The following is a 24,907-nucleotide window of genomic DNA, read 5'->3' on the forward strand; positions in this document are numbered from 1 at the left end:
GTGAAGCCTCTGAACTACTGCCAACTCACCACTGTTCATCAGGGCAAGACTGAGCCACCATTGACCTTTTTAGAATGACTGAAGGGGGTGATTGTAAAGTCCACTAACTTGGACCCAGATATAGCTGAGAGTGGAGCGATCCTCAAGGACAAGCTCCTTGAACAGTCTGCCCCAGACATTCAGAGAAAGCTCTAAAAGCTTATGGCAGACCCATCTGTGATGGGAATCATTGGAAATCAAACTGCCCCCTGCTCCGGAGGGAGCCAGGGTCTGCTGACCAGGACCCCTAGTGATGGGTCCTAGGGTCTCCTATCCAGGCTCCCAACCTGAAATGAACCCAGGTTTATACTGAGGAGCCTCAGGTCTTTCTTTTTTTTTTTTTTTTTTTTAAAAGATTTATTTATTTCATTACAGTCAGATATACACAGAGGAGGAGAGACAGAGAGGAAGATCTTCTGTCCGATGATTCACTCCCCAAGTGAGCCGCAACGGCCGGTACGCGCCAATTGGAAGCCAGGAACCAGGAACCTCTTCCGGGTCTCCCACATGGGTGCAGGGTCCCAATGCATTGGGCCATCCTCGACTGCTTTCCCAGGCCACAAGCAGGGAGCTGGATGGGAAGTGGAGCTGCCGGGACTAGAACCGGCGCCCATATGGGATCCCGGGGCGTTCAAGGCAAGGACTTTAGCTGCTAGGCCACGCCGCCGGGCCCGCCTCAGGTCTTTCTGAGGGAGGGATCCCTGAAGGTCAGTTTCTTATATAGATGCTCGATTTTCTGCCTTGCCTTTCTCTCCTGGGCCAAGATCCATTCAAAGTAACTGTACTAGATATCTCTGGCCAACTTCTCTGGCCATAGGCCCGTACTTGGGAAAATCTCCACTTTCATCACACTTGTATTGTTATTCCCAAAACAGCTGCCCCTTTATTGGGGTGAGATATATTGATGAAGGTCCTTGAAGACTTGGTCTTAGTCCCTGATGTGCAAGGCTGTTTTCCTTTCTGAAATAGCTATTGACTCCACAGTCTGAGGTCAGTCAGATTCTCCAGAACCCACCTGTGAACCGCTGGAGGACTTGAAGCTGCTTTAAAGAAAGGAAACTGCCAAACAAGTTAAGCAATCAAATTGTTGGCTCCATAGGCAGGAATTGCATATCACAGGGCTACAATCCAAAGTATCACTCACACCTGAGAATGACATGTGCTGATCAGAACAGATGCCCTTAGTTTCTTGTATAAATGCTTAGTGGGAATGGTATTTAAAAGTCTATTATATTTGGAGCCTGTACTCTCAATTATCTTGTGTTCTCTGTTTCCCAAATAGGGGTCTTCAGACTTCAGATGGCCCTGAACATGCAATCTTGTATGACAACCAACTTCTGTCACAGCAACTTGGATGACCCAGACCATTGCCTTGTGGATCCCACATCTCCAGGGGCCCCTTCACCTGAATGATGCCCCATTTTAACAGGAAGTAGCTAGAAGATGTCATCTTTGCCTGTTACCCCTACAGAATTAGGATGTGGGATTCCAAAAGGAGGGGGTCTGAGACCGCCTAAGCCTGCTGAAATCTTGGCCACAGCTTCAAGTGGCTGGCACAAGCACTGCCCACCCATTTCCTAACTGGTTAAGAGACCACCAATGGGGCCCGGCGGCGTGGCCTAGAGGCTAAAGTCCTCGCCTTGAAAGCCCCGGGATCCCATATGGGCGCCGGTTCTAATCCCGGCAGCTCCACTTCCCATCCAGCTCCCTGCTTGTGGCCTGGGAAAGCAGTTGAGGACGGCCCAATGCATTGGGACACTGCACCCGCGTGGGAGACCCGGAAGAGGTTCCAGGTTCCCGGCTTCGGATCGGCGCGCATCGGCCCGTTGCGGCTCACTTGGGGAGTGAATCATCGGATGGAAGATCTTCCTCTCTGTCTCTCCTCTGTGTATATCTGGCTGTAATAAAATGAATAAATCTTTAAAAAAAAAAAAAAAAAAAAAAAAAAAGAGACCACCAATGGGAACATCTTACCTGTAGGTTCCTGCCCAACAGGAGTGAGGGAAGGCCTGAAAGTCCAAGACCCTTTCTCAAACCTTTGGTGTCTCTCCTTTCAAGTGGCACCCCACCTCCTGGCTTTCTCTTCGGAGGTGCTTTCCCCTTCCCTCTTCTTCCCGTCACCTGGTCACTTCTCAAATAAACTTCTCTGTCTTCCAAAAAAGAAAAAGAGTTTAAAAATTAATTAGGGTAGATATTAAATAAAGTAATATATTACACTTAGTAGAGCTATATCAGGAGTATGTAAGTGGAAGAGATTAGAATTTTGTCTAGTGGGAGAAGTTAGTAACAATTTTACAGGAGAAGAAGCCCAAATCATATCATTAAAATTATCTGTTCCCTTACATTTTAAAGGAATTTGACATTCATTACAGGCCTTTCAAGTGCTATGTTATATATACTGCATTTTAGTAATCTTTTTTAAAAATAAAAATGGGTTTTACAAGTGTGATTTTTTTCTTTACACAAACAGTAAAATCCTAACAAAACAGTGTCTTAGTTAATGCAGAGATCCTCTGAGCCCAATTTCACAGAATGCATAGTTAAAGGGAGAGGCATGCCTTCTGCAGGGATGAATATTGGCCAAGGTGTTGAAGCAGAAAGTGGCGCGTCTTGGAACAGCTAGCTGCAGCTGCACAGCAGCCTGACGTAGTGATTAGAGCTAACACACTCTGCAGAGATTTAACTTGGGGTGTTGGCTCTGCCACACACCAGTTTTCTGACTTTGGATAAGTTATTGACATTCTTTAAGCTTTCATTTCCTTCTAAGTCCCAGCTACTACTGTTATTTTGCTGTCTGTCCTTGCTTCTTTCAGAAGAGAAAATCAGAAAAGAGAGTGATGAAAGATTAAGCTGAAGAGGAAGGCAATGACCAGATTATGAAGTACTGATTTTTATCTTGGGTACAAAAGCATATATTTTTTTGCTTTTGAAATTAACTGAATAATTATTTTTGTTGTAGGAAGTCATCATGAATCATGACATATATGTGTATGTATTCATTTTACTTTATTTATTTGAAAGGCAGAGTTACATACACACATACAAACACATATTCGCAGAAAAGAGAGAAAGAGAAGGGGAGAAACAGAGAATATTCTATTCATTGGCTCACTTCTCAAATGGCTGCAACCACCAGAGCCAAGCAGATCTGAAGCCAGTAGCTTCTTCCAGGTTTCTGATGCAAGTGCAGGGTCCCAAGGTTTTGGATAATCCTTTGCTGCTTTTCCAGACCACAAGCAGGGAGCTGGATGCGAAGTGGAACAGCTGGGATAAGAATTGGTGCCTAGGGCCCAGTGCAGTGGCCTAGTGGCTAAAGATCTCACCTTGAACACGCTGGGATCCCATATGGGCACTGGTTCTAATCCCGGCAGCCCCGCTTCCCATCCAGCTCCCTGCTTGTGGCCTGGGAAAGCAGTAAAGGACAGTTCAAAACCTTGGGACCCTGCACCCGCGTGGGAGACCTGAGGAGCTCCTGGCTCCTGGCTTTGGATTGGCTCAGCTCCAGCCGTTGCGATCACTTGGGAAGTGAATCATTGAACAGAAGATCTTCCTCCCAGTCTCTCCTCCTCTTCGTATGTCTGACTTCCCAATCAAAATAAAGAAATATTTAAAAAAAAATAACTTGCTAGGTAAGGATTTAGCCACTGAGCCATTGCACTGGGAACAAAAGCAAATAAATCTTAAAAAAAAAAAGGCTGTACGAAAACATTTTCTTATAGTATTTTTGTCCAATACACTGTGTATAGCTATTTGCTTACTTACTGCATATCTCAATACTAAAACTTGAGGGTAACTTATTAAATTGGCAGCATCAAAACTTTGTATTCTTTTTTTTTTTTTTAAGATTTTATTGTTATTGGAAAGCCAGATATACACAGAGGAGGAAAGACAGAGACAAAGATCTTCCGTCCGATGTTTCACTCCCCAACTGAGCCGCAACGGGCCGGTACGCGCCAATCCGTTGCCGGGAACCAGGAACCTCTTCCAGGTCTCCCACGCGGGTGCAGTGTCCCAATGCTTTGGGCCGTCCTTGACTGCTTTCCCAGGCCACAAGCAGGGAGCTGGATGGGAAGTGGAGCTGCCGGGATTAGAACCGGCGCCCATATGGGATCCCGGGGCGTTCAAGGCAAGGACTTTAGCTGCTAGGCCACGCCGCCGGGCCCAAAACTTTGTATTCTTGCTCACGAAGTAATGCTATTAAAATAATTACTTTTGAATGGTTGAATGTTCATGGAAGAACAATGATTTTTATGTAACAATAGCAATTATTGTCAAACAGGTGTTATATATGTTACCTAATCTGTAAGAAAAGAAGCAACCCATGGAACAAGTATTTCATGATTCTCATTCTTTTTTTTAATTAATTTATTTTTACATTTTATTATTATTATTATTTTATGATACAGTTCCATAGGCTCCTGGTATCTCCCTTATCCCAGCCCCAATTTCCGTGCCCCCCCACCTAGTTCCTCTATATCATTACTAAAGTATAGTTCTTTATACACAATCATGTGTTCATCATTGTGGGCATGAACAATGGCAGAGAGTCCAGCATCCTATTGTCAACATATAGTGAACAGTTTCATTGTAAGTCCATCTTTGTCTGGAAGTAGAAATGCATACCACATTGTATCCTCACATCTGGTTGTTAGTCTCCATTTCACAGCTACTGTACATCCCCTCAAATGAAAAGTCATAATACAGAATCAACAATAGAAAGAAAAATAGAAATTTACAAATGCCATGAAGTTAAATAATATGTTATTAGATATTTCATGATTCTCATTCTTTAAAAAGAGAAGTCTTGGGTCTGGCGTGGTAGCCTAGCAGCTAAAATCCTTGCCTAGAATGTGCTGGAATCCCATATGGGCGCCAGTTCTAATCCCAGCAGCCCCACTTAACATCAGTTCCCTCTACTTGTGGCCTGGGAAAGTGGTCCAGGATGGACCAAAGCCTTGAGACCCTGCCCCCATGTGGGAGACCTGGAAGAAGCTCTTGGCTCCTGGCTTCTGATTTGCTCATCTCTGGCTGTTGTGGCTGCTTGGGGAATGAATCAACGGATGGAAGATCTTCCTTTCTGTTTCTCCTCCTCTCTGTTTATCTGTCTTTCCAATAAAAAAAAAAAAATCCTTAAAAAAGAGAGAAGTCTTGAGGTAGGAAAAAATGAAGTAATTTGACCAGTCACAAAGCTTACAAAATGCTGGAGCAGGGAGTGACATCAGGCAGTTTGTGAAGACTGTACATGCAGGCCTTGTACTTCAATACTGCAGCAGCTTCTCATACATTGACAAAATAAAAATAATGCAGTGAGGTATGGCTGCAAAGACAACAGTGACTCAACTTTGTAACACTGGAACATTTTTCATGATGATGCTGATATGTAATGTTATTCATCCTTTGAAAGATGTTATTTATTTATTTGAAGTGTAGTGAAGAAATCATCCATAGGTTGGTTCTCTCCCAAAACGCCTGCAACAGCTGGACCAAGTCAGGTTCCTGGAATTCAATCTGGATCCCCCACCTGCAGGGCCTTGGAATCTCCCACAGGCACTGTTGCATGAACCATCACCTGCTCCCTCCCAAAGGATGCATTATTGTAAACTGGAATCAGGATCTGGGTGGCGTGGCACTCAGGCACCCCAGTCTGGAATCTGACCACGCCAAGTGGGGATTTAGCCACTGTGCCATATGCATGCCCTAGAAATATCATCTTAAATGTAATTTTCTGTGATCAGCTTAGTAACACAAAATATGCCTTTCGATTTTTTTTTCTAGTTGACACTTAGAAAGTATCTTTGTTGCTGATCACTGGAATTAATTTTTTGAAAGATTTATTTTTATTGGAGAGACATATTGACAGATAGAGAAACAGAGAGAAAGATCTTCCATCTGTTGCTTCACTCCCAAGTGGCCGCAATGGCTAGAGCTGAGCTGATCTGAAACCAAGAGGCAGGAGCTTCCTTGAGGTCTCCCATGCGAGTGCAGGGTCCCAAGGCTTTGGACAATCCTTTGCTGCTTTCCCCGGGCACAGCCGGGAGCTGGAAGGGAAGTGGAGCAGCTGGGACCGAATCAGTGCCCATGTGTGATCCAGGCACGTTCAAGCTGAGGACTCTCGCCACTAGGCTACTGCTTCAGGCCCACTGAAATTAATTATGAAAAAAAGCTGTATAATATTAAATATGTCAAAAGTTGACCTAATAAGTGGAAAACCAAACCTCATTTGTGACAGCAGTACAAGGCAACAGTAAAAAGCACAGTAATATGCAATGCATGTCTGCTGCGTACTCCAGATTGGATCTCTTAAGGAAAAGGGGGGAAAACTAGCATTCATGAGATTCTGTCATCTTAGGAGGATGATGATTCTATGCATCTCATTCCAAATTAACAGATACTAATATTGATGGTACCAGAGGGTATTGTTGAGCTCACTAATGTTAGAGCAAAATTATAATTCATTTTCCAAACGGAAAATCTGAAAAATATACTCTGGAGTTATATTAAACTGTATAAACCACCCAGGGTAGAAATACAGCCATTCCAAATTACGATCTGTATCGGCAACATTAATGTTTGTAATGTCTCAACCTACTCAAGCACTGTGTCAGATGGTAATATCTAAACAAACGGCATCGCAAAGTTCCACTTTTTGCAGCACGAGTTGAAAGAACCCAAGTGAACTACTGAGACACCCAACGACATCTTCAAAAGAGTGGGGGTGGAGATGGGAGAGGACTCGCTTCAGGGACCGGACGGAGGAGTGGCAAAGAGGACGTCTTGTGGGCTGATTTAGGACACCCTGCGTACCAGGCTGCACGCTGTCGCATCGCCCGGGGCCTAGTCCGGGACAGGCATCTGTTCCGAGCCCAACAGCTGTGCCGCTTCGCGGATTCTCACCGGTGGCGGTCGCCGCTCCCACCGCGACTCGTAGGGACTTTTGCTTACTCGGCGGCTGTGGGGTACCACGAGAAGCAGAGAAAGCAGAAGCGAAACCTCGGTTCCCGGCGAGCGCACCAAGCGCAAAGCGCTCCCCGTACACCTGTCACAGCACAGTTCCCGGGCGCGGAGAGCCCGCCGGCCGCGCACACGCCGCTTCAGAGAGCTCCAGCCCGGCGGGGGCGGGACCAGCACAAGCCACGCCCCCTGTCCAATCCCGGCTCTCCGCCGGCGGACAGGAAGCGGCGGCGGGGCCTGCAGCCGGGACCCCGGCCCCCGTGCGCATGCGCACGCCCCTGGGGCGCCTGGGGGAGGGGGAGGGGCGGGAGGTAGGGGCGCGGCGGCGCGCGCCGGTTGGCTGCGCGCGCGTCACGTGGTAAGGAAGGAGGCGGAGGCCCGGGGCCCGGGGGAAGGGAGGGGGGATAGAGGAGAGGGAAGGCGCCGGGAAGGAAAGCGGGGACGGGAGGAAGGAAACGAGCGAGGGGGAGGGAGGTCCCTGTTTTGGAGGCGCTGGGCGCGTTGCCGGCCCCTGAAGTGGAGCGAGAGGGAGGTGCTTCGGCGTGTCTCCTGCCGGGGGAGGTCCCGGCTTCCCGTGGAGGCTCCGGACCAAGCCCCTTCAGCTTCTCCCTCCGGATCGATGTGCTGCTGTTAACCCGTGAGGAGGCGGCGGTGGCGGCGGCGGCGGTGGAAGATGGTGTTGCTGAGAGTGTTAATCCTGCTCCTCTCTTGGGCGGCGGGGCTGGGAGGTGAGGCTCGACCCGGAGCGCCGGGGGAGGGGGCTCGGTGCTCGTCAGCGGCCGCACGGCGGAGCGGCGGCCGGGCCGTGCGGAGACGGCTCGCAGTCAGCCCGGCCGGCCGGCGGCGCCACTCGGGCGCGCCGCGCTGCCCGCTCCCCATTGTCCCCCGCGCCCCGACCGCGCGTTCCCTTCCGCGGCGGGCCGTGGGGGAGACTCCGCGCCTCCTGCGAGGCCTGCCCCGCTCCCCGTCCTCCCACCGCTCCGGCCGTGCGGGAGTAGCAAAGTGGGGGAGATCCGGTGGCGCCCCAGGCCGGAGGGCTTGCATTCCCCCTCCAGCCTGCTGCTGGGCTGGCGATCTTGGCCGCCGCCGGTCCTCGCTCACCCTCGTCGCCCTGCCCCGGTGGCGGGGACCCCGGAGTCCGCTCCGCCGCCGAGAAGGGCCGCGCAGACTCGTGGGGAGTTGCGATGTTTGCAACCGGGCTCGTGTATTGTTCTGTACCGGGCGAGGCGAGCCGGACCGACCCGGTCCCGCAGAGGGGCAGCGGGCAGCATCTCTTGCCGCTTCGGCTCTCCTAGGTGCCCTGAAGCGAGTGTCCGCGCGTTTGCAGCGAGATCGCAGGAGGGTGTGTTTGTGTGGAGTGAAAACATTTCTGTCGCCCGGGGAAAGGGTTTGATAGGTAGTGGGGTGAGCGGTTTCGGCTTGTTCTGTTGACCTGAAGGCGGGAGTGGGTCTTGTAGAATCCAGGGAGGGTCCTTGCGTGACCCAACTTGAGAGTTTCCAACTCTCAGTGCAGTTAGTGGACTGTCAGAACGGTGCCCTTCCCCGCCCCCAACCTTACTGATGGGAGTTAAATTTGCTAAGATCAAGTAGTTTATTGCTGACTTGGGATTTGAAAACAGTAATTTTTATTTCCATCGCATCCTAGAATTCGCTGCAGCCTTTGGGTCTTCTGTAAAGTGCTGTATTTGAGATGTTTTGACTTAGCCCAAAGTAAAGATGTCGAAAAGCACTGAATTAAAATTTTGTTTCAGGGGTGCTTTGGACGAGCGGCTCTAGCTTCGTTTGATAGTTGAGCGGGCCGTGTAGTGTATTGTTTCTGTTCTGTTCTTTGCCGTGTTGGCTGATGACTGCTGCCCCAAGCATACTTCCAACCTGAGTCCTGCGGAGCCGGTGTGTGGTGCTGAGCAGGCAGACTTCTGTTGTGTTTTCAGCGTTTGTTTCTGAGACATTTGAGATGAAGAGCTGCGAATAGTTGTCTAGCTCCGAAAAGGATGGTGTGCTGAAGCCCTCTGTAAGGTCCTTTGCTTGTAACATTTGTGCTTCTAAGTGGGTTCCAGCAAATCCTCTTTCTGGCCGTTTTGGCTTTTTTTTTTTTTTTTTTTTTTTGTAATTATGATTGAGGATTTGACACTGTTCGCTGTGTGGTGATAAAAAATAAGACGAACGCTTCAGGCACTTAAAACTGCTGATGGGTATAGTAGTGTATCAATAATGTCCTTTTCAAAGATTGAAAGCAGTAATCCTAATGGTTGTTCGATGTTTGAAATGAATTAACAGCATAATCTTTTTGGGTTCTCATCCTTACATACAGTTTTCCAAATCCAGAACTCTGGAATCATTTCCTGCATTAAAGTGGCTGATTTTTGGTGTTATTGTTCAGCATAAGTGTCTCCAAAAAGCTTAGATTTTTAGTTTTACAGTTAAGATTGCTGCTTTTGAGCACATGGTGATACTTGTAATTTTGTTGTAATCCATACTGTTTTCATCTACTAACTTGAGCTATTTATGGTCAAGTTTGTAAGATGTTTATATGGTGATGATTTGCAGACTAGAATTCAGTCAAGTAAATATGTATGTTTTAGCAGATGTGAGAAATGAATATATTTTTGTAGATTAGAAGTTGTGGAAATACAGATTTAACTTTCAGATACTTAATAAAACCTTTCAGTTTTCACTTCTCTGATTTGTTCATCACTGTTCTGTGTGAATTTTTCTCTGCATGACATAATGAGGGATGGGAAGCTGGAAGGGAGAATGAAAGAATTTAGAATCATAAAACTTAAGCTTTTCTAATATTGTCCATTTCTGGCACATGTCTCATCTGCTTAAATTATGTATAAAATACTTTAATTTTCTGTAACTACATTAAAAATTTATTGAAATTCTTTGCAGTGGATATAGCCCTAGGATTTTTTTTTTAAAGATTTATTTATTTATTTGAAAGACAGAGTTGACAGAGAGAGGGAGAGGCAGAGAGATCTTCCTTCCACTGATTGACTCCTCAAGTGGCTGGGCCAGGCGGAGATCAGGAGCTACATTCGGATCTCCCCCATGGGTTCAGGAGCCCAAGCACTTAGGCTGTCTTTGACTGCCTTCCCAGGTGCCTTGATAGGGCGCTGAATCAGAAATGGAGCAGCTGGGAGTTGATCTGGCACCCAACTGTAATGCAAATGGTGGCTTAAGATTGTGCTGTGACACCAGTCCTTAGAATTTTTATATACATTGCAACGTTTTTAATATGGATAGCTAAGAGAGTTAACTTCCTTCATGAAAGTTAAGTGATTTGTTTGAGAAGTTGGAAAGTATGGGGCAGTAGATTAGTTCCATAATGTTTTGATTCGATGAGATCATTCATGAGATGAGCTTTGGAGATATACATATATATATATATGTATATATATAATTTATTTACTTTAAGATTTATGTATTTCCACTGAAAAGTCAGGCATACAGGGGGAAGACCTTCCATTTGATGATTCACTCCCCAGGTAGCTGGAACGGCTAGAACTGAGCTGATCTGAAGCCAGGATGCTGGCATCTCTTCCGGATCTCCCACATGGGTGCAGGGTCTCTAAGGCTTTGGGACATCCTTTACTGCTTTCCCAGGCCACAAGCAGGGAGCTGGAAGGGAAGTAGGACCACCGGGATAGGAACCAGTGCTCAGTGGGATCCCAGCACATGCAAGGCGAGGACTTCAGCTGCTGGGCTACTGTGCCTGGCCCTATATGCTTTTTTTTTTTTTTTTTAGATGTATTTATTTTTATTGGAAAGGCAGATTTAGAGAGGAGAGACAGAGAGGGAAAGATCTTCCCTGTGCTGGTTTACTTCCCAAATGGTCCCTTGGTCGTAGCTTAGCTGAGATGAAGCCAGGAGGCAAAAAGCCTCTTCTAGTTTTCTCACATGGGTGCAGGGTCTCAACAACTTATGCCATGCTCTGCTGCCTTTCCGGGCCATAAGTAGAGAGGCTGGATGGGAAGTGGAGCAGGTGGGATAGGAACTGATGCCCCCTATGGGATGCTGGCGATTGAGGTAGACAATTAGCCTGTCAAGCCCTCATACCAGCCCCACACCCACACAGGCTTCTTGTATTTACAAATCTGATCTAAGTTCTTTGCTGCAGAAGTAAGTTTTCTTGAAGTTTGGCCAAAAACATTGTAAGTATTAAAGCTTAAGCTTAAGGTGTTTTTTTGGACGTTTACCAGCAAATAAGGATTCGTGAAGTTAATGAAAGAGATAGGCTTTGTGGCTTTGGTGAGCTCTAACTCATCTCTTTAACCTGAGCTGAGAATTCCATGAGCACTGTCATTTTAACAAGGCCCCTTTCAGACCATCCCCTTCAGTAATAGTATCTTCAAAGTGGGTGTATGGAATCTGTTAAGGGTTGAGCAGCAGGCCACTTCTCTGTTTTAAGACCTTCAGGGGTGTGTATTTGTATTATCTGACCAAGGGCTTAAGCAGCTTTTCTATGATGCCTGTTGTGTGACTAATAACCATTTCAGGAGTTCCCCTTCCCTTCCTTTCTCTCCTCCTTCTCTCTTCCTCTTCTCCCTTCCCTTTTTGCTTCCCTATAATTCAAGATTTATTTATTTGAGAGATAGAGATAGAGAGAGAGAGAGAGAGAGAGAGAGAGAGAGATATTGATGCAGTGGCCAGGGCTGGGCCAGGACAAAGCCAGAAGCCTGAAATTCCTTCCTGGTCTCTCATGTGGGTGGCAGTGCCCAAACGCTTACACTGCTAAGCACTTCTGCTGCTTTCCCAGGCACGTTAGCAGGGAGCTGGATTGGAAGTGGAGCACCATACTGAAGTGTCTGTTTTGTAGGCTTCTGTTTAACAGTAGCAGATACTTACTTTTCAACATTTATGAGAGGTAATATTTTTCAGTTAGAAATTGAGACTTGTAGAGATTAATTTGCTAACATCACTCACCTGTAAGTGGTGAATTACCTTCAAATCCAAGCCATCTTGATTCCAAAGTCTTTTTCATTTCTTTTCTTGAAAAAGATCTATGTATTTTTTTATTTGAAAGGGAGAGTGACGGAGAGCGAAGAGGGAGCTCCCATCCTCTGCTTTCGTCCCCATGAGTGGCCGTACTTGTCAGGGGTAGGTCAGACCAAAGGAACTCCTTCCAGGTCTCCCCCTGTGGGTGATTGCATCCTAGGCACATTCATTATGGCATGTCAGTATAACAAATTACAGCATTTTTGTTTGTTTGTTTGTTTTAAAGATTCAGTTTATCTGTTTGAAAGGTAGAGTTAGAGGGAGACACAGAAATCTTCCATCCCCTGGCTCACTCCCCAAATAGCTAGGATGGCCAGTGCTGGCCTACTCAGAAGTCAGAAGCCAGGAGCTTCTCCCAGGTCTCCTATGTGGGTGCAGGAGTCCAAGGACTTGGGCCATTTTCTGCTGCTTTCCCAGGCACATTAGCAGGGAGCTAGATGGAAAGTGGGGCAGCTAGGACCTGAACCTGAGCTTGCATAGGTATCAGTGTTGTGGCTGATTGCTTTACCTGCTACATCACAAAGCTGACCTCTCCATAAGACAGTTTAATTCCCTGTACCACAATGTCTACCCTTGTCATTTGTTTGTGTTATTTTGTAATGATTAGAAGAGTTTTGCTAACATTGGGGTTATATTTTAAGTAGGATGACTGAACTTAAAAAACATCGGGTGTGGAGTACTGAAAATACGGTTTGTGGAAAGGATTGGGAACAGGGCGAGGGCAGTCACTGGTCATGGCTCTGATACAGAGTAGTTTCAGTGAGAGGCCTATATGTGATCGCCAACTGGGGAGATACATTGTATTTAGAAAAAGCTGTAGACTGAGACTACGTGAAGCTTCATATTCCCCCTAAGCCTGGAGCAGTAGGTGCACACACTCCAAAGTGTAACAGTTGATTTGCATTTGGTCTTCTTTTCACATGGGCAACTGCATGTGACAGGCTTGGATAAAAAAACCCCAGAGTTTCTCTCAACATCTCTCTTTTTTTTAAAGTTAAAAAAATTGATTTGATGACTGTTAATGATTCTTCCTAGCAACTCTAAAACGTCTGCTTGTTCTAAGTTAAAAAAAAAAAAGAATCCAGCAGATACTTCTGACTAATCTAGCTGTCAGTGTTTATACTAGGAAAAAGGAAGTACTGTCAAGGATAAGTGGGAAAACTGTACTAATTTTATTAGTTGGATTCCTGCCAGGACAGTTACTAGCTGCAGTGCTGGTGAGGATCGGTCTGGTCTAGTGAGGTCGCAGGAGACAACAGTACTGGGAACAGGTTTTAGGGAAGGTAGTCTGTCACTTGATCTGGGTGAATTCATTCTGAAGCTGTTGCAATTCTGATTGAATTGGAACAGCGTCACGTGCACAGTGACACCATTGCTGTTTAGTCACCATGTTTTTATTGTGTGGCTGTGATACTGAGTGAGAAGAAAAGTAAAAAAAAAACCCCAAAACAAAAAGACATTGAGTGTGTAGAATAGAAAAATATAGTTTCAGTTGATGTGTTCTACTTGAAGCTGAAATTAAGATTTGTTAAACTGGCAGGATCGGCCAGTTGGGAAGCTTTGTGAAGGAAAAGAGAATGGCTTGTAGTTTAGTAGGATGTTTATAGGTTCACTACCCTGGAATGAATACTCCATGATAGGAGAGAAAGAGAAATTCTTCTTTTTATTTTTTAAAGATTTGTTTTGTTTTTTATTGGAAAGTCACACATACAGAGAGGAGAGACAGAGAGGAAGATCTTCTGTCCATTGATTCACTCCCCAAGTAGCCACAACGGCCAGAGCTGAGTCGATCTGAAGCCAGGAGCCAGGAACTTCTTCAGGGTCTCCCATGCTGGTGCAGGGTCCCAAGGCTTTGGTCCAGCCTGGACTGCTTTCCCAGGCCACAAGCAGGGAGCTGGATGGGAAATGGGGCCACCGGCATACGAACTGGCACTCATATGGGATTCTGGGATGTGCAAGGTGAGGACTTTAGTTGCTAGGCTACTGCACTGGACCCAGAAGGAGAAATTCTTACTGAATCTTGATAACCAAGACTGTCATTATTTTTCAGGTCATGATAACTGCGAGGTACAGTATTGGAAAATGTTGATTGGAATCCATGTTGATTTGGAATTTGATTAAATGAGAGATAAATTAGCCGCTTGATGAATTGGGTAATGCAGTTTTGGATTAGAGTAGTTATTGTGGAAATAAATAAGTGAAGAACAAGAGATTACATGGAATAAAACTAGAAAGACATGGCAAACAATGTGAGTTATTCTAACGAAATTTACTGAGGGCTCACAGTTGGATTTAGGTCACAGAGGCCATTACATTGGGGAGTCTGGTTTCATACAACTTTGAAAAACTGAGTCTTTGAAGTCGAAAATGTCCAAGAATTTGAGTCTTGATATAAGGTTGTGAGTTGGGATAGGGTATTAGAATCTGGGATTTTGTTCTACTTGTGTGCCAGTAACTTGGGAGCTAGTTGAAACATTAATGTGGACTTTTGGTAATCTGTGACTGTAAATATTTGGAAAGTGCTGCTGTAGATGGTGGTTGAGAGAAGTTTAGTGAATTTTGAATGCAGAGGATAAATTAAAGATGTACTGGGGCCCGGCGGCATGGCCTAGCGGCTGAAGTCCTCGCCTTGAACCTGCTGGGATCCCAGCCCAGAGCCTTGGGACCCTGCCCCTGTGTGGGAGACCTGGAAGAAGTTTCTGGATCCTGGCTTTGGATCGGCGCAGCACCAGCTGTTGCGGTCTCTTGGGGAGTGAGCCATTGGACAGAAGATCTTTCTCTCTGTCTCTCCTCCTCTCTGTGTATCTGACTTTCCAATAAAAATAAAATAAAACTTAAAAAAAAATTGAAGATGTACTAACAATGGTCTAAAATTTTTTTTTAAAGTAACTCGTTAAGTTGGATAGACTAGGTTCTTTGTTGAACAATATGCTTAATATTTTTGATGATATGAGTATGAATGGATTTTAGTTTTTCTTTTTGCACTTAGATAACCTTTTATTCTTTTTCCACAACCATTTTGAAGGAGTCTCACAAGAAACCTTGCTTGGGGTGACCGCCGACTTGACTCTTGTGTGCACCAGCCAGGGCAGGGACAGGTGTGGTCTGCCACCTGTACCAGCCAGTGCACATACTGGTGGATGCGGCAGCCTGTTCCCTCTCCCAGGCCTGTTCCCAGCCCCATTTCTTCCATGTGCCAGCAAGTGCTGTGGCCCCGTCTGAGATGACCTGGGGGGGGGGAACAGGCACTGCCTCCAGCTCTGTGTAAAACAGTGGGTGCTGTAGTCCCACAGAGGCAAGCCCACAAATTCCCTGCATAATCTGCCTCCAGATCCAGTTCTCTTGTATTCTGGTGGGTGCTACAACCCAGTAAAGCTGATGTTCATGGGTGGATACTATGGCCTAACCTGGTCAGGCATTCTCTCTCACCCCCAACCCCAGGTTTTGCGTGCACCAGTGGATGGTAGGTGATGTTATTTAGCACAGCCTAGGTCTCCCATGTGGGCAGGTGTTTTGGACTGACATAGACATGTCCTCTGGTGTCCCCTCTCTAAACCACAGTCTGAGCTCCTTCACTTATCTGCAAGTGCAGTGGCCCGGTCCATGGAAGACCCCAGAAATCATTCCTACCCTATCAAACATACCCTTAGCCTCTCCCACTTCAATTGTCTCTAGCAATTGTCTATGGCAGTTTGCAGTATCACCATCTGGTGCCATCCTCCCCCGCCTCCCTACCATCCCTGCTACTGCTGGTGGCCAGGAAGGCATGTCTCAGCCTGGAGTTCCCATTCTGGGATTCTCCACTTTCCCCACATATCTTAAAACAAAACAAAATAACACAAAACAGACTAGACAACTATGCTGGCACACTGGTATTGTTAATACAAATTTGGCATTAAGTGGGCCCAGAATGCCCACCAGTTGTTGACTGCTTTTCTATCAGCCTGTAACACATGCCGAAGTACAAGCCAGCCTAGGCAGATGCTTACAGCTGAGGTTGCATTCAGGTTGTTTTTTTTTAAGATTCATTTCTTTTTATTGGAAAGTCAGATATACAGAGAAGAGGAGAGACAGTAAGATCTTCCACCTGATGATTCACTCCCCAAGTGGCTGCAGTGGCCAGTGCTGTGCAGATCCAAAGCCAGGAGACAGGGATTTCCTCTAGGTCTCCCATATGGGCGCAGGGACCCAAGGCTTTGGGCTGTCCTCGACTGCTTTCCCAGGCCACTAGCAGGGAGCTGGATGGGAAGTGGAGCTGCCGAGATTAGAACCAGCACCTATGTGGGATCCTGGCATATTCAACATGAGGATTTGAGCCGCTAGACCACCATGCTGGGCCTAGATTCAGGTTTCAAAACAATACAGATAGGGCCTGGCGCAGTAGCCTAGTGGTTATAGTCTTTGCCTTGCATGATGCACGATTTCATATGGACACCGGTTAGTATTCTGTCTGTTCCACTTCCCTTCCAGTGCTCTGCTTGTGGCTTGGGAGGGCAATGAAGGATGATGGCCAGAGGCCTTGGGACCCTGCAACCACATGGGGAACCCAGGGGAGGCTCCTGGTTCCTGGCTTCAGTCTGGTTCAGCTCTGGCCATTGTGGCTATTTGGATAATGAAGCAACAGCTGAAAGATCTTTCTCTCTGTTCTCACTGTAACTATGACTTTCCAATAAAAATAAAAATATTTTTAAAAAAACTTACTATGTTTTTGTATTCTTTTAAAAATTGCTGTAAGAATATATGCAAAGCAGATTATGAGGCATTTATATGTGGTGAAATTTGAATCTTGCCATTGTTTTTTATATTTTTCCATCATTTATATGCTTGTTAGCATTTCAGGCTGCTTTATAATGAGTTAACTGACTCATATTTTGAAAATTTATTTATTTATTTGAAAGGCAGAATTAGAAGTCATGAGAGATCAAATGTTTGCTGGTTCACTTTCTCCATGGCTTCAGTGGCTGCGGCAGGGCCAGGCTAAAGCCAGGAGCCTGGGTCTCTGTCCCAGTGCTCCCAGGCGGCTGGCGGGGGCCCGGGCTGTGTGCTGCTGCCTTCTCGGGCGATCAGCCAGGAGCTGAGTTGGAAGTTGAGCTGTCAGTTCTGGAAGTGGTGCTTCTATGCACTGCTGGTGTTGCAGGTAGAGGCTTATCCTGCTGGTGCTGATCAGTGCCTTTACTAAGATGAGAGTTGTAGGAAGGAAGGAACCTTGTCTGTAGTCTGTGTGTTTCAGAACTCTGCACGGTGAGTTTGTTGTAAGTATATGTTATGAAGACCACATAGTTGTTAAGTAAATTGTTGGTCAGTAGTCTGACTTTTTGAATATATGTTACATAGCCATTGACATTCAGCAGAGGTTGTATTCCCATGAAGCAGCCTTGGTAGTACTGGCTGTCAGCTATATTATGGAAATAGCTTCTTTAAAGGAAACTGTCATAATGATTTTTGTTGAAATTGGAATTTTTCTTGTAAATGAGAAAGTGACCCCCGCAATCAGTGCAGTAGATGGTTGGAACACCACATCGCTGGTAAATATTAGGTATTTTGATCTGGGATAGTGGAGAGAACACTTCTGTTGCCATTCATGCTCTTTAAGTTTTATGGAAGTGAAAACTTGATTTTGGCAGAAATGTTTTTAAGTTTTCCTGATAATGGGCCTGGCGCGGTAGCCTAGCTGCTAAGTTCCTTCCCTTGAACGTGTTGGGATCCCATATGGACGTTGGTTCTAATTTCTGCAGCTCCACTTCCCATCCAGCTCCCTGCCTGTGGCCTGGGAAAGCAATAGAGGATGGCCCAAAGCCTTGGGACCCTGCACCTGTGTAGGAGACCCAGGGGAGGCTTCTGGCTCCTGGCTTTGGATCGGTTCATCTCTGGCAATTGCGATTGCTTGGGAAATGAATCATTGAATGGAAGAGCTTTCTCTCTGTCTCTCCTCTTCTCTGTATTCTGACTTTCCAATAAAAATAAAATGTATCTTTGAAAAATATTTTCCTGATAACATGAAATTCAGTTTTACTTGTGTAATGACAGAAATCTCTGAGTGACACTAGGATCCATAGGGACAATAGAGGTTGGCAGGAGCCCTTTGGGTGCTGAGCAAACTCTGGTAAGTCTCAAGTAGGAGGCACAGACAGATGTTTTGGGGTATGATATGGAAGAAGATGAAGAAAAGGCAATGTATTTAGGCCAAAATGAAGGGCGTGGGTAGTGGTATAGCAATAGTAGGGTGGTGGTGGTGGAAACTCTGTATGTGTGTGAGAGTGATGTAGGTAGAATGAAAATCAGATTTTCCTTTTTTTTTTTAACATTTTAAATTTTTTTACTCTCTCTTTAATTTGTCTTTATTTGGAAAGTCAGAATTATAGAGAAGGAGAGAGAGAGAGAGAGAGAGAGAGAGAGAGATCTTCCATCTGCTGATTCACTCCCCAAGGGGCTGCAATGGTTGAAGCTGGATGTATCCTGAGCTGGCAGCCAGGAGCTTCTTTCCTGTGCCCCACCTGGGTGCAAGGGCCCAAGGACTTGGATAATCCTCCACTGCTTTCCCAGGCCATCAGTAGGGAAACGGATCAAAAATGAAAGAGCTCTGATCCAAACTGGCACTGTAGGCAGAGGCTTAATGTGCTATAACAATGCACTAATACCCACAATTAAATTTTCTTAAGTGGATTATTGTTGAACTTACTTGAGATTAGATAAAAGTGGTTCAGCATAGCATAAAAATCTAAACTACATATGCGATTCCATTTTTGGAATTTAAAATTGTGTTTTATAAGCTATTGCTTGAAATTTAAATATCTGGTATATTTTAAATGTGTTATGTTCTTTGTGACTTATAAATATCAATTTATAATTTATAGATATTAGCTACATGGGGCCTGGCGTGGTAGCTTAGTGGCTGAAGTCCTCAGCTTGAATGTGCCGGGATCCCATATAGGAGCTGGTTCTAATCCTAGCAGCCCCGCTTCCCATCCAGCTCCCTGCTTGTGTCCTGGGAAAGCAGTCGAGGATGGCTGCACCCGCGTGGAAGACCTGGAGGAGGCTCTAGGCTCCTGGCTTTGGGTTGGTTCAGCTTGTGGCCATTTGGCGAGTGAACCAGCTGATGGAAGATCTTCTCTCTGTGTATCTCTTTCTTTCTGTATATCTCACTTTGCAAGCAAAATAAGATAAACCTTTTTTTTTTTTTTTAGGATTTTTCTTTTATTATGTTTTTGACAATCTTTACATAGTAAATTACGGTAAAAAGGTTCAAGGGCTATAGGGAAGTGGGTAAGACTATTATTTCCATATTGTTTCCTTCATGTATCTGAGGTAAAGGGGATTATTGAGGGAGAAGCCCCACCCAGTTTCCCACGCACCCCAAGTCCCGGATGTGGGGCATGCTCTGAGATCCTTGCTTAAGTGGTTTTGATAGTTCACCAGTTATGAATTGCTGCCAGTCTCGCCACTCCAAGCACGATGAGGCCGTTGAAGAATCCACTGATTGACATAGTCCATCATAGAGTCTCCATTTGTCCAGTATTTCGCTGCCAACATATAGCTGAGGTGGTTGATTGACTTGTTCTTTCTTCTGTCTTTTCTTGGTTAGGGTTCTGAGTCCGGCATTTCAGTTGGGGAGATCCCCAGAGAAACTTTGAGGTATTCCCAGACCAGATTCTTGTATGTTCTAGCAAGCACAGGGCCCGGCACAGTCCATCTCCACGATCAGCTGGTAGTTGCAATTGCTGGGTTGGTTCTGTTTTCAGTCCCGACTTCCACTGGAACCAAGGGGTGTTGCAGTCCAGCTTGGTTCTGCCCAGCACATACTTGGCCCTCACATCAACCAGTGGGAGCTGCAGCCTAGTCAGAGCCACCCGCAATAACCCCCACCAGGCCCGCCCCCTACCCTGGTTTGCCAGTATGTGTAGCAGACTAGTCCAGTCTGTCGCACATCCCGTTTGGCTCTCGTACATGTCAGTGGGTATTGAAGCTTAGTTCCATCTAACCAGCTTAACTATCCAGCCCTCACAGATGTTGTTGAGTGCCTCTCTGTCTAGCCACCCCAGCCCCTGTCCTAGTTTTCGTGCCCTCCCGCAGGCGTAGTAACCCAAGAGGGAAGAGCCCACTATTTCCCTCCCAGGTCTCTCTCAGTCCCGGTTTATGCACTCTTCGGGTGGTTCTGTGGTTTGACTTGACAGAAATGGGCCCCAGTGCCAGCTTCTGCCAGCTGATGCTGCGGCTAAGCCCAAACAACCCTCACCCACTCTAATGTATGCTTGCACCAGTAGGAATAATCCGCCCAGCCTGGCTTTTCCCTGATCTAATCCACATGAGGCCTACAGGTGGTGTAGCCTTGCCTAGTCTGGTCTGTCCCCATCCCAGCCCACGCTCTCCAGTGGGAGTAGCTGTCCGGCGAGGGGACCAGTCCCTTAATCCCCCTGCTGACTCTGCCCCCTCCCTTCCTGGTTCTGGCGCGTGCTGGTTGGGTGCTGCAGTCACATCCAGTACAGGCAACCTCACCCTGGCATTCCACATTGTGCACTGGTTTTTGTTGTGACCAAACCCGGCCGAACCCACACTCTGTTCTGGTGTTCGGATTTGCCAGTGGATGACGTGAACTGATTCAGCCTGGTCTGCCCCTGACCCATGCCAGATGTATGATAAATATTTTTTTTGTAAAAGAAAGTTAAAAAAAAGTAAGCCACATCTGCTTCTGAGCCAGACAGCTTAGACTAGCTGATTTGAAAAATTGGGTGTGTTGAATTATGCTTTTTAATTATAGACACACCCTCCTGTTTTGGACTTTCAGTAGTAACTGTTAGATGTAGATATTTGTTTCCAAAAGGCATTTTACAGGTTTCTGATATCCACATTGGCTTAATTTTGTAGTTATGTTGTGGAAAGTAGCTTACGCCAGAGTGCATTAACAGCACTGAAGTGGAGTGCCGAAATATGGAACATGGGAGGTCCTGGAAGCTCGCATAGTCACACAGAACACTTTTGTTAGTGATAGTTAGTTTCAAGATCAGGTTTGTTAGTGGCATTTGGAGCCTTCAAGATCAATGTATGAGACATAGAAGGAACATTTGTCCACACAGTATGATGCCTAAGATAACATTGATGACTCAAGTAGGAAGGAGATACTTTTATGTTGGAAAAAAAGCTCTTAGTACCTAATTTTGAAATTATACGAGTGAAAAGTCTGCTGAAAACAACTTGATTACAAGTAATCTTTTTAAGGAATGGAAGTGAGCCAGCCTTAGCTAACTAATTCTTACACATCCTCTCGTTTATTGTAATTGAGTTTTTCTGTAAATAGGAAGACTTGTAATGTCAAAACATTTTTGCAGATTTTCTTCTGCCATTCTTTTTTTTTTTTAAAGATTTATTCATTTTATTACAGCCAGATATACACAGAGGAGGAGAGACAGAGAGGAAGATCTTCCGTCCGATGATTCACTCCCCAAGTGAGCCGCAACGGGCCGATACGCGCAGATCCGAAGCCGGGAACCTGGAACCTCTTCCGGGTCTCCCACGCGGGTGCAGGGTCCCAATGCATTGGGCCGTCCTCGACTGCTTTCCCAGGCCACAAGCAGGGAGCTGGATGGGAAGTGGAGCTGCCGGGATTAGAACCGGCACCCATATGGGATCCCGGGGCTTTCAAGGCGAGGACTTTAGCCGCAAGGCCACGCCGCCGGGCCCTCTTCTGCCATTCTTAAGGTTATAGAAGCAGCTTTTTGGGGTATAGATAGGAAAAATGATTATTTTATGATACTGATATCTTAACACAAAGATAGTGAATAAAATTTTTATTTCATTTTTGCCCTATTTTATATTTAATTTAGATTGAGAATTTTTATATTTAATTTAGATTGAGAAATAAGATTGTGAATTTTAGATCACAGTCTAAATCGATTGGGAAGAGAACTTCTGCAGGGTTTTTGGGATGTAAGAACCTTGGAATTTGGAAAATAGTAAGAATGGCTGGCATTATATTTTAAATACTTTTTATCTATTAAATATTAGCTTATTCTTCACAACCACCCTGAATTTTTTTGTTGTCAGTTTACAGATGAGGTAGTAGGGTCATGGAAGGTAAGTTAAGTTATCTGAAGTCAGAAAAAGCAAATAGTTACTGATTGAGGGGAAGGTGGGATTTGAATTCAATCAGCATGGCTCCAGAATTCCAGCTCTTACTCATTGCTGTGTCTCTAAGAAACATGCCTTGCGGTTTAAAAATTAATGTGAGGTGGGATTTTCATTCCTAGATCTTGCCTTTGCTTAGGGATAGCTCATTTTGCTATCACAGCATAATTTAGACTTTGAGCTATTTGTCTTTTAGTCGCGTTCTTCAGAGTTTTTTTGGTTTTTTTTTTTTTTAGCGTGAGAAAATGTTTACAGTTGGGAGGAAGAAAGCACATTTCATTCCATTATGAACAGTACTATTTCAGTTTTGTCATAGGTGCATTCTCATCTACCTCAATTTTTAAAAGCTTGAGCACCCAATCCCCATCTGGCGAGAGGAAGGTTGGTTGTCTTGCCACAGTCCTATACTTCTGTAATCAGGATAAGTAATTTTTTGCAAGCTTTATACCAGTGCCCTGGTGACTTTGAGAAAAGCTTCAGGAGATGAAAAATGAGGATCTTTAATAGTAAAAAGGGCAAGCTCTCCCGAGCCGTTCAGTGGCCAAGAGTCCGAGTGTGTTTTTTCCTACTTGTTGATCATTTTCCTACCACTCTTACATGTGTGTGATTCTTAGTATTGCTTAGTTTTTTTCACTGTTGTTTACTTTTTAAGATTAAAATTATCTTTTTGCACCTCATACATCCAAGCTAGTTTTTCTGGTAGTTTTATATATTTATTAAATATACAGTGTTTATCTTGCCTAGCTTGTTTTTCTGTCCCAGCTTTTTTTTTTTTTCTGAACATATTTTATTTTGTTTTATGGTATAGTTCCATAGGTTCTGGGATTTCCTGTTCCCTTCCTAAGTTTTCTTTTCTTTTTTTTTTTTTTAAAGATTTATTTATTTTTATTGGAAAGTCAGATATATAGAGAGGAGCAGAGACAGAGAGGAAGATCTTCCGTCCATTGATTTACTCCCCAAGTGGTTGCAATTGCCGGAGCTGAACTAATCTGAAGCCAGGAGCCAGGATCCTGGAGCCTCCTCTGGGCCTCCCAAGTGGGTGCAGGGGCCCAAGGCTTTGGGCCATCCTCAACTGCTTTCCCAGGCCACAAGCAGGGAGCTGGATGGGAAGTGGGGCTACTGAGACTAGAGTGACTGCTACAACAGGAGGTATTTTATGTGGGCAGGAGCAATGACATGTAAATATAGCTTTGAAGTTATCACATCATCATGGCCTCTTTGATAAAGATGTCAATAGGGATGAGCCTAGCTCTAGAATATGCTAGGTACTGGAAAAAATTGTTAACGGCTAAATGGAAAGTTACTTGACATAAGCAAATAGCAGTTATGTAGAAACTTTCCTTAGTGCAGCTGTCATTTTCCACTGATGTCAGATTAGAAATATATTACTGTGTTCAAGGTTAAATGTATTTTCATCATTGTCAAGTATCTCCTGTTGAGAATGTTATATTAGAGTTTCTTTTTTTTTTTTTACTTTTTTTTTATTAATTATTATGCATTATGTGACAGTTTCATAGGCTCTGGGAATCCCCCCACCCCTCCCCACGCCCCTCCCCCCTGGTGGATTCCTCCACCTTGGTGCAGTATTACAGTTCAAATTCAATCAAGATTCTTTCCCTGCAAACATATACCAAACATAGAGTCCAGCTACTTATTGTCCAGATGGGTTGAACAGTTTCTTGGGGAGACCATTTCTGGTCCAAAGTTAGAGCTGGTAGAATATCATCCCAGTCAATTAAGAGTCCCAATATAACATTAACAGCAATTTGTAACATTATGGAATTGACATGGTTTTGCGTAACCAGTATGTTAAAAAAAAAACAAAAAACAAGTTCTTAACCACAACTTATGATTTGCTCATTGACATTTCAATTTTAGTTTGTATACAGGACCGGCTGCTATGTACCTTAAAATGGCTATAAGGTACCATTCAGCTGTCTCGTGTCTATTTCATTTTAGTATTTAGCCATTTGTTGTGTTGAAGTATAATTTTACTGATCTTGGCAGATTTTAGGATAATCTAGACTGGCTTGTAAATACTAGAGTTTCTTTAGTGAATATTATTTTTTTCCCAGTGTATGTTCTTGTTGTTTATCTGGATATAAGGAGTTAAGATTATTGCCTTTGAGTCCTTTTTTTTTTTTTAATTTTATTTTACAAGTAGAGGGAGAGGCTGGGGGGCGGGGAGAGAGAGAGACAGACAGACAGACGGAGAGAGATCTTTCATTTGGTAGTTCTTTCTAATCCTTGCTGGCCGGTGCTGAAGCTGAGAACCTGGAACTCAGTCCAGATCTTTCATCTAGGTGGCTGGCACCCAAATACTTGAGTCATTGCCTGCTTCCTCCCAGGGGATGCATTAACAGGAAGCCGAATCAAAGTGGAAGAGCCAGGATTTGAACCAGTGACTTGGCTGTGGGTTACAGGCATCCTGAGCTGTGACTCACTGTTGCATTAAATGCCTGGTGCCCTGTAGTTCATTTTGCCTGGCTGAGATTATAGTAGTGTATCAGTAATAAACACCTTCAGGGCTATGTTTAAGGCTTTAAACAGAACACTACTTGTTTTTGTAGACTTGTAGGTTGTCTTCTTTCATGTAAATCAGTTTTGATATACGTAAAGGATTTTAGTTTATAAACTGCATGTTTATTTAAATGGCAAGTCTTTGGATTTAATTTCTGTGCTTATACTTTAGTAGTTGCTTTATAACTTATATCCCACTGATCCCATATTTATATTTCTTAGCCCTTTTATCCTAAAGTCATGCTTGAAATTACTAATTAGGTGTCTCTTTGGGGGATCA

General features: G+C 44.9%; 1 protein-coding gene and 1 long non-coding RNA gene across 3 annotated transcripts in view; one reads left to right on the top strand and one right to left on the bottom strand.

Moving 5' to 3' along the window:
• Positions 1 to 1,051: 1,051 nt before the first annotated feature.
• LOC131480531 (uncharacterized) lies at positions 1,052 to 7,229 on the bottom strand. Its single transcript, XR_009245594.1, has 3 exons — positions 6,934 to 7,229; positions 2,014 to 2,189; positions 1,052 to 1,185 (listed from the first exon to the last, which is right to left on the bottom strand). It is a non-coding gene; the product is annotated as an uncharacterized LOC131480531 (long non-coding RNA).
• Positions 7,220 to 24,907, top strand: part of ADAM10 (ADAM metallopeptidase domain 10) — a 124,457-nt gene continuing 106,769 nt past the window's right edge. The window contains exon 1 of one of the 2 annotated variants that reach the window (XM_058665778.1): positions 7,220 to 7,718. In XM_058665778.1, coding sequence (XP_058521761.1) covers positions 7,664 to 7,718 — 55 coding nt within the window. In that variant the 5' untranslated portion in view covers positions 7,220 to 7,663. The remainder of the gene's footprint in view (positions 7,719 to 24,907) is intronic. The other variant, XM_058665781.1, reaches the window with a different exon arrangement.

Source organism: Ochotona princeps, chromosome 6 (assembly GCF_030435755.1).
Source record: "Ochotona princeps isolate mOchPri1 chromosome 6, mOchPri1.hap1, whole genome shotgun sequence".
Taxonomy (NCBI): Eukaryota; Metazoa; Chordata; class Mammalia; order Lagomorpha; family Ochotonidae; genus Ochotona; species Ochotona princeps.